The sequence below is a fragment of the Gekko japonicus genome, unplaced genomic scaffold (genome assembly GCF_001447785.1).
Source record: "Gekko japonicus isolate JY-2015 unplaced genomic scaffold, Gekko_japonicus_V1.1 scaffold164, whole genome shotgun sequence".
NCBI lineage: Eukaryota > Metazoa > Chordata > Lepidosauria > Squamata > Gekkonidae > Gekko > Gekko japonicus.
The window spans coordinates 683,921-698,747 of NW_015159714.1; the positions used below are offsets into that span (position 1 = coordinate 683,921).

At 45.2% G+C, this 14,827-nt stretch overlaps 1 protein-coding gene across 1 annotated transcript in view; it reads left to right on the forward strand.

The window, feature by feature from the left end:
* Nucleotides 1–14,827, forward strand: part of CNTN3 (contactin 3) — a 174,260-nt gene that overhangs the window by 93,462 nt on the left and 65,971 nt on the right. Inside the window, exon 6 of the mRNA XM_015410913.1 lies at nt 11,731–11,867. Coding sequence (XP_015266399.1) covers nt 11,731–11,867 — 137 coding nt within the window. The remainder of the gene's footprint in view (nt 1–11,730; nt 11,868–14,827) is intronic.

A 14,827-nucleotide genomic window follows, 5' to 3' on the forward strand; every position in this document is an offset into this window, starting at 1 on the left:
GGGGGTAGCCCTGGCCCCGGGAGGCCAGGTCTACCAATGCAGTGGGAAGGGGTTGGTAGGCCTCATCCGCCGGCCTGGACTGGGGGCAGGGGGGTGGGGGAAGCCGGTGGACGGAGGCTCCAGGCCTCGTCCGCCGGCCTGGACTGGGGGCGGGGGGTGGGGGAAGCCGGCGGACCATTCCGCAAGTTTCTTGCGGGTCTCCACCCTTTCTACATATTGTGGATGCACGTAGGTAGGGTTTTGAATACCACGTTCCCTGTGCCCGAACAAAGGTAAACAGTACCTGTGTAACTCACAGTTTTATGCATGAGATAAGAAAATAAATGATTGTCCCTGCTAGGAATTCCAATATACAGTTTCAGCTGTGCCAATTAGTTTCCTCATGGGGCAAAAAACAATTGTAGGCACATATACTGAAAACTGCTGTAGTCTGAACTGTTAATTTTTTTCAATGATTTGTACAAAGTTAGCATTGAGGTAAGATTAATGCACATGAATGTAAAGCTAAAGCTGTGCCCCTTCTTCTAGACCTGCACACTAGCATATAACTAAATATTTACACACAGACCATGTGCAGAATGATTTCTCTATAACTAATTGAAATGGCTGAAAATTTTCTGAAATCATGTTTTTGACCATGGACTGCTATAAAAATGCAGTACTCATAACAATCAAGATGTTTTGACAAGATCAAGCTAACTACTCAAATGTAGGAGGTTTTTTCCCCTCAAGCATTAATTACAGATGTATAAATGTATGTATAAATGCTATGCTTCATCAACTGAAAGCCATAGTATTGGCAGTATAATATAATGGTTTTATTCGAATTGTCACAAAAGAGAGGTTGTTAATCTTTACCTGTCATAGAACTCCCCAGTAATATTAAAAATTGCAAGAAAAAAATCTGGACGTGTTTTCTCCTGTTTGATTCTAGTGTAGCAAAGATTGTGGAAGGGGGGTAGTTAGGGATGCTTACAAAATTCTCGGCGGCCAAATTTATCCTCTGGCTAGATACTAACATTACATAGCCAAATGGACCCATCAACACTTTTTTGAGGTCACCCCACAAAAGCGAGATTCAGACTAAAATCTGGGATCACCACTCTGCCATGGAAGGTCATTGACTGACTTAGGGCCAGTCGTATGTTCTAAGCCTAACAAAGTTTGAGTCTTGTGGCACCTTTAAGACCAACAAAGTTTAATTCTGGGTATAAGCTTTTGTGTGCATGCACACTTGTTCTGTTGCTTCAGACCAACACGGCTACCCACCTGAATTTACCTCCCAAGATTGTTGGTGAGGATAAAGTAGAGGAGAGGAAAATGATGTAAGTCGCTTTGGGTCCCCACTGTGGATAAAAAGGATCTGCAAGGACTTGGGGGTGTATTTCATTGCCTCCCTTGAAAGCCATAATAGATCCCCCATTGTACCATTCATAATACGAATCATATATATTTAAATTACATAATGAATATATACTGGGTTAGATCCAGCACAAAGTTTCCATTTCTGCTAGAGCTCTTGCACAAGTGAAAGGGCAATAAAGCAGCCATGGTAATTGCTTGCACTAAATCAGACTAATTATATTCCCACCAATGCTCCCTCTAAACTGTGGAGTCTTGTGAGCAAAAATTCTACTTTGTGAGTTACTGGCATTAAAGTTGTGAGCAAGCGTTTTGGCCACTGCATAAATTAGTTTGTTCTGGAGCCATCCTTCCTGGGCTAAGACAAAAATATGTGAGCTGGAGGCTAAAAAACTGTGAGCTAGCTCACACTAACTCAGCTTATCCTGACAAAGATATGTAATCTTTCCTTAAAATCTGCCTCCATTCCTGAGGATTGGAAGGTAGCTAATGTCACTCCCATCTTTAAAAAGGGTTCCAGAGGAGATCCGGGAAATTACAGGCCAGTCAGTCTGACGTCGATACCGGGTAAATTGGTGGAAACCATTATTAAGGAAAGAATTAGTAGGCACATAGATGAACAAAACCTATTGAGGCAGACTCAGCACGGTTTCTGTAAGGGAAGATCTTGTCTCACTAACCTGTTAGTGTTCTTTGAGGGGGTGAACAAACATGTGGACAAGGGGGATCCAATAGATATTATTTACCTTGACTTCCAGAAAGCTTTTGATAAAGTTCCTCATCAAAGGCTCCTAAGTAAGCTCAAAAATCATGGGATAGAAGGACAAGTCCTTTTATGGATCAAAAACTGGCTAGTTCATAGAAAACAGAGAGTGAGTGTAGGTGGGCAATTTTCTCAGTGGAGGGTGGTAAGCAGTGGGGTACCACAGGGATCAGTACTTGGTCCACTGCTTTTTAACTTGTTCATTAATGATTTGGAGATGGGAGTAAGCAGTGAAGTGGCTAAATTTGCGGATGATACAAAGTTGTTCAAGGTGGTGAAAACCAGTGAGGATTGTGAGGCACTCCAAAGGGATCTGTCAAGGATGGGCGAGTGGGCGTCAACATGGCAAATGGGGTTCAATGTGGCCAAGTGCAAGGTGATGCACATTGGAGCCAAAAATCCTAAATATAAATACACATTGATGGGGTCTGAACTGGCAGAGACTGAGCAAGAGAGAGATCTTGGAGTTGTAGTGGATAACTCACTGAAAATGTCGAGACAGTGTGTGACTGCAATAAAGAAGGCCAATGCTATGCTGGGGATTATTAGGAAGGGTATTGAAAACAGATCAGCCAATATAATAATGCCCCTATATAAATCAATGGTGAGACCTCATTTGGAATACTGTGTGCAGTTCTGGGCACCACACCTTAAAAAGGATATTATAGCTTTGGAAAAAGTGCAGAAAAGGGCAACTCGAATGATAAAAGGGTTGGAACACTTTCCCTATGAGGAAAGGTTAAAGCGCTTAGGGCTCTTTAGCTTGGAGAAAAGACGACTGAGGGGTGACATGATCGAGGTTTATAAGATTATGCATGGGAAAGAGCAGGTAAAGAAAGAGGTACTTTTCTCCCTTTCTCACAATACAAGAACTCGTGGGCACTCCATGAAACTGCAGAGCGGTCGGGTTAGAACGGATAAAAGGAAGTACTTCTTCACCCAAAGAGTGATTAACACATGGAATTCACTGCCACAGGAAGTGGTGGGTGCTACAAGCATGGACGGCTTCAAAAGGGAATTAGATAAGCATATGGAGCAGAGGTCCATCAGTGGCTATTAGCCACAAGGTATAGCTAGGGGCTCTGGGGCAAGTGATGCTCTGTCTTCTTGGTGCTTGGGGGGGGGGTCAACAGTGGGAGGGCTTCTAATGTCCTGGCCCCACTGCTGGACCTCCTGATGGCACTGGTATTTCTGGCCACTGTGTGACACAGAGTGTTGGACTGGATGGGCCTTTGGCCTGATCCAACATTGGCGTCTCTTATGTTCTTATGTTCTTAAATGTAGGAGCAGGACCAGGGTACTTTAATCCATCAGGGACTGGGCAGAAGTCTTGGGTGTGTCCTCGGTGCAAGGAGCTCCTGGTTCTCAGGGAACGTGTGTGCTCCCTTGAGGCCAAGGTGGCTGACCTGGAGAAGCAGAGACAGTCAGCTAGGCACACAGAAAAGACTCTCGGGGACTTGTTAGCTTCGTCCCACTCTGGATCTGGCAGCCCCGCTGCTGTCAGGGAGCATGAGGGTCTAGGGGAAACAGGGCACCATGCTGAGGATAAGGGGAATGTGCCCTCAGAAGGGACCTCTTCCCCAGCTGGTGAGCGGCTCTCCTTTTGCACCAAGGAACCATCCCTGAGCAGGGTGGGAGGGGGGCTCTTGGTAGTGGGTGATTCGATCCTTAGGCAGGTAGACAGCTGGGTGGCGAACCCGCGTACTGACCGTATGGTGACTTGCCTGCCTGGTGCGAAGGTAGCGGACATTACGCGTGTTTTAGATAGGCTGGTAGATAGTGCTGGGGAGGAGCCAGTGGTCGTGGTGCATGTCGGCACCAACGATGTGGGGAAATGCAGTCGTGAGGTCCTGGAGGAGAAATTTAGGCTGCTGGGCAGGAAACTTAGGTCCAGGACCTCCAAGGTAGCCTTCTCAGAAGTGTTACCTGTTCCACGCGCAGGGCCGGAGAGACAGGCAGAGATCAGGAGTCTCAATGCGTGGATGAGACGATGGTGTAGGGGGGAAGGGTTCAGGTTTGTTAGGCACTGGGATACTTTTTGGAACAAGAGGGAGCTGTACAGGCGAGACGGTCTCCACTTGTCCCGAGAAGGAACCAGGCTGCTGGCACTTAAAATCAAAAAGGTGGCAGAGCAGCTTTTAAACTGAATATTGGGGGAAAGCCGACAGGAGATGAAAAGTCTCTGGTTCGGGTTGGCTCATCTGAGAGAGGTGAGGGGGTACCGGTTGCTTTTCTACAGGGAGGTGGATTGAAATTGTCCACAGAGGCCATGGCTGGTGACATGGACTGCCGGACAACGACTCGAGATAGCAAGAGGAAGGATGCAGGCTTAACTTGTAAGGGAAATTACAGCTGTTTCTATACAAATGCTAGAAGTGTCCGAGGTAAAATCGGGGAGTTGGAGTGCTTGGTGTCGGAGGGAAAAATAGACATTGTGGGTATTTCTGAAACTTGGTGGGATGAGGAAAATCAGTGGGACACAGTGATTCCCGGTTATATATTATATCGGAAGGATAGGGGGGGAAGGGTTGGAGGTGGGGTAGCTCTGTATGTCAGAGAGGGTATAAAGTCTAGAAAGATTGAGAGGCTAAGTGAATTGGATTCGCTTCTGGAAGTTCTATGGGTTGAAATAGGGGGGCCAAAAGGAAACTTAACACTGGGAGTTTGTTATCGCCCACCAGATCAAAAGATAGAGGAGGATTATAAAATGATGAATGCCTTAAAGATAGCAACTAGACAAAAACACTGTGTAATAATAGGTGATTTTAACTACCCACACATTGATTGGGTCAATATGTGTTCTAGTCGGGAAAAAGAGATTGAGTTTCTAGACACTCTAAATGACTGTGCTATGGAGCAGATGGTCACGGAACCTACCAGGGGAGAGGCGATCCTTGATTTGGTCCTAAGTAACACTCAAGACCTGGTGAGAGATGTAAAAGTGATTGCACCGCTTGGAAACAGTGATCATAATGTTGTTGAGTTCATCATTTGTACAAATAGAGAATTGGCCAAAAAGACTCACACAACCATTTTTAACTTTAAAAGGGGTAATTTCTCTGATATGAGGGGACACGTGGGGAGGAAACTGAAAGGAAAAGTAGAAAGGGTCAAAACAATTGGGGAAGCTTGGGATCTATTTAAAACTACGATCCTAGAAGCTCAAAAAATATATATTCCGCAGGTTAGGAAAGGCACAAACAGGTATAGGAAAAAGCCTGCATGGTTAACAAACAGAGTAATGGAGGCTGTAAAAAGTAAAAAGAATTCCTTTAAGCAGTGGAAAGCTAGTCACAGTGAGGCTGATAAAACGGAACACAGGCTATGGCAAATAAAATGCAAGTCTGAGGTCAGGCAGGCAAAAAGGGAATATGAGGAGCATATAGCAAAAAACGTAAAAACCAACAATAAAACTTTCTTCAAATACATTAGAAACAGGAAACCAGCCAGGGAGGCAGTGGGGCCCTTGGACGACCAAGGGGTAAAAGGAGTATTGAAGGATGATAGGGAAATGGCTGAGAAGCTAAATGCATTTTTTGCCTCCGTCTTCACTGTGGAAGATGAGAAGTGCTTGCCCACTCCAGAACCACTGATTTCAGGAGGGGTGTTGGAAGACCTGAGTCAGATTGAGGTGATGAGAGAGGAGGTCCTAAAACTGATAGACAACTTAAAAACTGAAAAATCACCAGGCCCAGATGGCATACATCCGAGAGTTCTGAAAGAACTCAAATGTGAACTTGTAGATCTCCTGACAAAGATATGTAATCTTTCCTTAAAATCTGCCTCCATTCCTGAGGATTGGAAGGTAGCTAATGTCACTCCCATCTTTAAAAAGGGTTCCAGAGGAGATCCGGGAAATTACAGGCCAGTCAGTCTGACGTCGATACCGGGTAAATTGGTGGAAACCATTATTAAGGAAAGAATTAGTAGGCACATAGATGAACAAAACCTATTGAGGCAGACTCAGCACGGTTTCTGTAAGGGAAGATCTTGTCTCACTAACCTGTTAGTGTTCTTTGAGGGGGTGAACAAACATGTGGACAAGGGGGATCCAATAGATATTATTTACCTTGACTTCCAGAAAGCTTTTGATAAAGTTCCTCATCAAAGGCTCCTAAGTAAGCTCAAAAATCATGGGATAGAAGGACAAGTCCTTTTATGGATCAAAAACTGGCTAGTTCATAGAAAACAGAGAGTGAGTGTAGGTGGGCAATTTTCTCAGTGGAGGGTGGTAAGCAGTGGGGTACCGCAGGGATCAGTACTTGGTCCACTGCTTTTTAACTTGTTCATTAATGATTTGGAGATGGGAGTAAGCAGTGAAGTGGCTAAATTTGCGGATGATACAAAGTTGTTCAGGGTGGTGAAAACCAGTGAGGATTGTGAGGCACTCCAAGGGGATCTGTCAAGGATGGGCGAGTGGGCGTCAACATGGCAAATGGGGTTCAATGTGGCCAAGTGCAAGGTGATGCACATTGGAGCCAAAAATCCTAAATATAAATACACATTGATGGGGTCTGAACTGGCAGAGACTGATCAAGAGAGAGATCTTGGAGTTGTAGTGGATAACTCACTGAAAATGTCGAGACAGTGTGTGACTGCAATAAAGAAGGCCAATGCTATGCTGGGGATTATTAGGAAGGGTATTGAAAACAGATCAGCCAATATAATAATGCCCCTATATAAATCAATGGTGAGACCTCATTTGGAATACTGTGTGCAGTTCTGGGCACCACACCTTAAAAAGGATATTATAGCTTTGGAAAAAGTGCAGAAAAGGGCAACTCGAATGATAAAAGGGTTGGAACACTTTCCCTATGAGGAAAGGTTAAAGCGCTTAGGGCTCTTTAGCTTGGAGAAAAGACGACTAAGGGGTGACATGATCGAGGTTTATAAGATTATGCATGGGAAAGAGCAGGTAAAGAAAGAGGTACTTTTCTCCCTTTCTCACAATACAAGAACTCGTGGGCACTCCATGAAACTGCAGAGCGTTCGGGTTAGAACGGATAAAAGGAAGTACTTCTTCACCCAAAGTGGGTGCTACAAGCATGGACGGCTTCAAAAGGGAATTAGATAAGCATATGGAGCAGAGGTCCATCAGTGGCTATTAGCCACAAGGTATAGCTAGGGGCTCTGGGGCAAGTGATGCTCTGTCTTCTTGGTGCTTGGGGGGGGGTCAACAGTGGGAGGGCTTCTAATGTCCTGGCCCCACTGCTGGACCTCCTGATGGCACTGGTATTTCTGGCCACTGTGTGACACAGAGTGTTGGACTGGATGGGCCTTTGGCCTGATCCAACATTGGCGTCTCTTATGTTCTTATGTTCTTATGTTCTTATGAACACTGATTCAAACTTGTGTTTCTTCTTCTGCATGGTGTTGTACAAACAATTTCTGAGCACTGTAGTCTATAGGAAAGAAAGTGCTAGGTGTTGTAGAAATGCGTGTTCAAGGAGAACTGCACTAAGGCTGTCCATGTTTCCACTTGTGCGTTGCTGAATCCAAGCTATTGTTGTTGTTCAGTCGCACAGTCGAGTCCGAACTCTCGCCAGGCCTTCCGGTCTTCCGCCGTCCTCTGAAGTTGGCTCAACTTCATGTTCGTTGCATCGATGACACTGTCTAACCATCTCATCCTTTGCCGTCCCCGTCTTCTTTGACCTTCAATCTTTCCAAGCATCAGGGTCTTCTCCAGTGAGTGCTCCCTTCTCATTTGGTGGCCAAAGTATTTGAGCTTCAGTTTCATTATCTGGCCTTCCAGGAAACAGTCAGGGTTGATTTCTTTGAGGATTGACTGATTTGTTCTTCTTGCAGTCCAAGGGACTCTCAAGAGTCTCCTCCAGCACCATAGTTCAAAAGCATCTATTCTTCGGCGCTCGGCCTTCCTTATAGTCCAGCTCTCGCAGCCATACATGACTACTGGGAATACCATTGCTTTGACCATGCGGACTTTTGTTGGCAGGGTGATGTCTCTACTTTTTATCATGCTGTTTAGGTTCGCCATCGCTTTCCTCCCAAGGAGCAGGCGTCTTTTAATTTCATGGCTGCAGTCACAGTCTGCGGTGATCTGGGATCCCAGGAACGTGAAGTCTGTCACTACTTCCACGGCTTCCCCTTCTATTTGCCAAGGAGTGATGGGGCCGGATGCCATGATCTTAGTTTTTTTGATGTTGAGCTTCAAGCTCACTTTTGCGCTCTCCTCTTTTACTCTGAACAAGAGGCTCTTTAGATCCTCTTCACTTTCATAAAAGAGGAGAGCGCAAAAGTGGGCTTGAAGCTCAACATCAAAAAAACTAAGATCATGGCATCCGGCCCCATCACTCCTTGGCAAATAGAAGGGGAAGCTGTGGAAGTAGTGACAGACTTCACGTTCCTGGGATCCCAGATCACCACAGACTGTGACTGCAGCCATGAAATTAAAAGACGCCTGCTCCTTGGGAGGAAAGCGATGGCGAACCTAAACAGCATGATAAAAAGTAGAGACATCACCCTGCCAACAAAAATACGCATGGTCCAAGCAATGGTATTCCCAGTAGTCATGTATGGCTGTGAGAGTTGGACTATAAGGAAGGCCGAGCGCAGAAGAATAGATTCTTTTGAACTATGGTGCTGGAGAAGACTCTTGAGAGTCCCTTGGACTGCAAGAAGAACAAATCAGTCAATCCTCAAAGAAATCAACCCTGACTGTTCCCTGGAAGGCCAGATAATGAAACTGAAGCTCAAATACTTTGGCCACCAAATGAGAAGGGAGCACTCACTGGAAAAGACCCTGATGCTGGGAAAGATTGAAGGTCAAAGAAGACGGGGACGGCAAAGGATGAGATGGTTAGACAGTGTCAAATAAGCAAGGTGACAGTATACATCCTTGTCGTACTCCTTTTCCTATGCTGAACCAATCAGTTGTTCCGTATCCGGTTCTAACTGTCGCTTCTTGGCCCTTATACAGGTTTCTCAAGAGACATGTGAGGTGGTCTGGTACTCCCATCTCTTTAAGGACCTGCCATAGTTTGTTGTGATCCACACAGTCAAAGGCTTTAGCATAGTCAATGAAGCAGAAGTAGATATTTTTCTGGTACTCTCTTGCTTTCTCCATAATCCAGCGAATGTTGGCAATATGATCTCTCGTTCCTCTACCTCTTCGAAACCCAGCTTGTACTTCTGGTAGTTCTCTATCCACGTACTGTTGAAGCCTAGCTTGTAGGATCTTGAGCATGACCTTGCTAGCGTGTGATATGAGTGCAATTGTGCGATAGTTTGAACATTCCTTGGCGTTGCCCTTCTTTGGGATTGGAATGTATACTGATCTTTTCCAATCCTGTGGCCACTGTTGCGTTTTCCAAATTTGCTGGCAAATGGAGTGCAGCACTTTAACAGCATCATCTTCTAAGACTTTGAATAGCTCAGCTGGAATACCATCACCTCCACTAGCTTTGTTGTTAGTAATGCTTTCTAAGGCCCATTTAACTTCACATTCCAGGATGTCTGGCTCGAGGTCAGTGATTATACCGTCGTGGTTGTCAAGGACATCGAGGTCTTTCTTGTATAGTTCTTCTGTGTATTCTTGCCATCTTTTCCTAATCTCTTCTGCTTCTGTTAGGTCCCTACCGTTTTTGTCCTTTATCATGGCCAGCTTTGCATGGAACGCTCCCTTGATTTCTCCAATTTTCTTGAAGAGATCTCTAGTCCTTCCCATTCTATTGTTTTCTTCTATTACTTTGCACTGTTCATTCAGGAAGGCCTCCTTATCTCTCCTTGCTGTTCTCTGGAAATCTGCGTTCAGTTGGGTAAATCTTTCCTTTTCGCCTTTGCCTTTCGCTTTCCTTCTTTCCTCTGCTATTTGTAAAGCCTCATCAGAAAGCCATTTTGCTTTCTTGCATTTCTTTTTCTTTGGGATGGTGGTGATTGCTGCCTCCTGTATGATGTCACGAACCTCTGTCCATAGTTCTTCAGGCACTCTATCTATCAAATCCAGACCCTTGAATCTATTCTTCACCTCTACTGTATATTCATCAGGGATGCGATCTAGGTCAAACCTGAATGGCCTCGTGGTTTTTCCGATTTTCTTCAGTTTAAGTCTGAATTTTGCAATGAGTAGCTCATGATCTGAACCACAGTCAGCTCCAGGTCTTGTTTTTACTGACTGGATAGAGCTTCTCCATCTTTGACTGCAAATTATATAGTCAATCTGATTTCGGTGTTGCCCATCTGGTGATGTCCATGTGTAGAGTCACCTCTTAGGTTGTTGGAAAAGGGTGTTCGCTATGACCAGTGTGTTCTCTTGACAAAACTCTGTTAACCTTTGCCCTGCTTCATTTTGCTTTCCAAGGCCAAACTTGTCTGGTATTCCAGTTACCTTTTGACTTCCTACTTTAGCATTCCAGTCCCCTATGATGATGAGGACATCATTAACATAGCTCTATAAATTATTCTGGAGGCTTGGTCTTCCTGTTTCTGAAGATGACTTTCTTGTACTTTGTTCCTTTAAGTTAAAGGTATAGACAACACCTTCAGCTGAAGGAGAGCCAGTGTGGTGTAGTGCTTTAAGAGTATTGGACTAGTATCTGGGACACCTGGATTTAAATCCCCACTCATGCCATGAAAGCTTGCTGGGTAACCTTGGGCCAGTCGCACTGTTTCAGCCTGGCCTACCTCACGGTATTGTTGTGAGGAGCAGGAAAGAATGATGTAAGCCACTTTGGATCCCCATTGGGGACAACAACAAGGTGCATATTGATTAAATAGATTAAATAAATAATTAATTCAGATCATTGGTATATGATTTCATGTTCTCTGAAGCCCTGCAATTCTGAAGAGCTTTATCTAGGGATAAATCTACCCTATGTAGCAGCCTAATGAGTTTGGTGATCTTAGACTAATGAGACCACAGCTGCCATATGCCCATCTTAGCTCTCCAAAGTTAAAAAGTGACTTCTTGGCTACAATAAATTACATGGTACTTCCAGTAAGAAGAAGAAGAAGAGATTGGATTTATACCCCGCCCTTCACTACCCAAAGGAGTCTCAGAGCATCTTACAAACTCCTTTTCCTTCCCCTCCCCACAACAGACACCCCGTGTGGTAGGTGGGGCTGAGAGAGCTCTGACAGAAACTGCTGTTTTCAAGAACACCTGTGCCAGAACCCAGGGTCATCCAGCAGGTGCAAGTGGAGGAGTGGGGAATCAGACCCGGTTCTCCCAGATTAGAGTTCGCACACTTAACCATTACACCAAACAAAGGTGCTGCAGAAAAATTGGTTCAACAACAAAAAGGAAAAAAAATCAAAATAAATTGAAGAGGCAGGAAATTACTTCCAAGAGTGGTGAGATTTCACGGCTGTATTCTCTGCCTCTTATAGAACCTTTCCTCCTGAATGCTTCTGTATAAGTGAGGCATGACATTGAAATTAGCACCTACTGCCATAATGTTAGTCATGTTAACAGACACAAGTGAATACAATGTGACATTAATGTATCATTGATGGAATGCTTTTGAAGCCAGAACATTCTCTGTGTTCACAATTGGTCAATTGTCTCACTAAGTTGTTCTTTTGGCCATGTGGAAAATGTACTTTATTCTTCATTAAAGCTCTCCCCCCCTCCTTGTTTTCTTTCACAGCAAAGCCTCACTGGGTTCAGATGATAAAAGGTTTTGAAGCTGCAGTGGAGGACAACTTGTACTGGGAGTGCAGGGCCAATGGCAAACCCAAACCATCCTACAGATGGATGAAAAATGGAGAAGCTTTAGCAATAGAGGTGAGTGAGTAAGTGGTTTGGTTGTTCACTGAAACTGTGTAAAAGTTGCATCTCTCAACTGTTAGAGCCCAGGTAGTCCTTGGTTTACTAAGGGGTTGTGGGTGATGAAAAGGCAAGGGAAGACAACTAGAGTATCAGTGTAGGAAGACTAAAGATGAATCTGATAAGACATGAGCAAACCTCACTTTAAGGCATACGTGTTAAGGAGAGTGGCCACCATTGTGTCTGCACAGTATAGGCCCAGTGGAGCTGTTCTGTGTGGTCAGAGGTCCGTTAGAATATGGCCAGCAGGAAGAGGTGGACTGCTTGGTGGCCCACTGTGACCCATTTGCTCAGCACTTTGCAGATGAAAACTCTTGCATCTGTTTCAGCAATGGACTCTGCATTAGCATTGACAGAGTCAGATGGTGCCAGGGTGCCAACCTGTCCAGTTTGTTGGGGATACTTTTCAGTTTGTTTAGTCTGTGTCTATGGATAAGATCCCTACGACATGTGCATATGACCCTTGCCCTTCCTGGCTACTTAAATCTGGACCCAGGAAATATCAATAACTATTGACCCCTCTCAAATGTTCCACCACTGAGCAAGGTGAATTGGTGGTGGCTGGACAACTGTAGGAATTTCTGGAAGAAGAAAGTTGTTTAAATCTTTTCCAATCTGGCTTTAGTCCTGGTTATGGGACTGGGTTACCCTGCTGGATAACTTTTGCTGGGAGATTGACAGAGGAAGCATGACTCTGATTCTCCTGGATCTCTCAGGATCCTTCAGTACCATTGATCACAGCATCCCTCTGGACCACCTGCCCAGGCTGGAATTGGGAAGCACTATTCTTTGGTGGTTCTGGTCCTATCCTTAGGGTAGGTTTCAGAGGGTGTTGTGGCAGAATTCCTGCTCATTGTCTTGGCCTTTGGCCTGTGGCATCTCACAAGGTTGCATCTTGTCCCCCATGCTCTTTAGCATCTACATGAAACCTCTGGGTGTGGTCAGCTGGAGATTTGGGCTGGATTGTCACCAATATGTGGATAGCGATCAGCTCTGTCTCGCATTTCCAGCTAATGGACAGGAATGACCTTTACCAGATTTGGTTCACCAGATTTCATGGACAGAAAAGATCTACCACTATAGTGAATTCCCTATTTGTATCTAGATTAGAGTACTACAATGTGCTGTACATGGGGCTGTCCTTGAGAAGTATCCAGAAACTTCAGTTGGTGCAGAGTGCTGCTGTTGTGGATACTAACTCTGCTGAGGCTAACTACTCCTCAGATGAGGAAGAGACAGGGAGCAATCCAGCCTCCTCTGGAGTCAACCCACAAGAGGAACCCTCAACAGTATCTGAGGAGGAAGAGTCCCCAGCAGCTTCACAGGAGGTGCTGCCAGAAAGAGAGACTGATCCTGAGCCTGGCCCAGCACCCCCAGTTGCAGACACCCTGAGGCCAGACTCCCCTCCTAGTTCTCCTGAGTGCCCCAGACGTAGGGCATGCCAGAGGCTGACTATACAAGAGTGAAGAAGGAGTGCCAGACTGCAGCTCCTACAAAGGCAACGGAAGGAGCTGTAAGCCTTGGCAGACTCAACTCCCAGGGAAGGGCGGACCTGTTCAAAAACACTCTGTGCACTTGTTTCAGTGTGGCAGCAACTCTGCATACTCAGACCTGCTTCTGTGTGTGTAGCAGCCACTCCTTATCCTTGAAACCTGCAACCCTGGATTGACTTCCTGGCTATGTGACCTTTGGCTCTGTGGCTTATCTTGATTCTGGATCACGTTTCCAGTGTCTAGCCTCTATGGCAACCAGCCAAGACAGCACAGCTGTAGCCAGAGTGTTGACTGGAGTGAATTGTAGGGACTATGTCATTTCAGTCTTGACCCATCTGTGCTGACTCCCAGTGTGTTTCTGGCCACAATTTAAGGTGCTGGTGTTGATCTTTAAAGCCCTATATCAGTGATGGTGAACCTTTTAGAGACCGAGTGCCCAAACTGTGACCCAAAACCCACTTATTTATCGCAAAGTGCCAACACGGCAATTTAACCTGAATACTGAGGTTTTACTTTAGAAACTTTATTTCTACATTAACTTAAGATGATCCAAACAAAGTAAGGAAAGCAATCCCAAATGCTTTCATTTACTTAAAATTATTTGGCAGAGAATTTGACACTTTAATGATGGTCTGGGCCTGGCTGGGTCGATGGCACGCGTGCCCACAGAGAGGGCTCTGAGTGCCACCTCTGGCACTCGTGCCATAGGTTCGCCACCACTGCCCTATATCATTTGGGACCAGCATATATAAAGGATCACCTACTCCTTTATGAGCCCACGGAACTACTGTGGTCATCTAGTGTGGGCTGGATGGTGCAACCATTGGATGGATTCATGGTTGGTTGAGAAATGGTACCTAACAAGTGCTCGTAAATGGCTCTGCATCTACATGGAGGGAAGTTTTGAGTGGAGTGCCACAGGGCTCGGTCCTAGGCCCGGTGTTGTTCAATGTTTTTATAAATGACCTGGAGGAAGACATAGAGGGGATGCTTATCAAATCTGCAGATGACACGAAGCTGAGTGGGATTGCTAATTCTGAAGAAGACAGAGTCTGGATTCAAAATGATCTAGATAGGCTGGAACAGTGGGCTGAGACAAATAAAATGAATTTCAATAGAGATAAGTGCAAAGTCCTACACTTAGGTACAAAAAATCAAAGGCACAGATATAGAATGGGAGGGACTTGGCTTGACAGAAGCACATGTGAAAGGGATCTAGGTGTTCTGGTTGATCACAAGCTAAACATGAGCCTGCAGTGCAATGAGGCTGCAAAGAAAGCTAATGCAATCTTAGGATGCATTAACAGAAGCATTGTGTCCAGATCAAGGGAGGTGGTAGTTCTGCTCTATTCTGCTATGGTGAGGCCTCACCTGGAGTACCGTGTCCAGTTTTGGGCACCACATTTTAGGAAGGATGTTGACAAG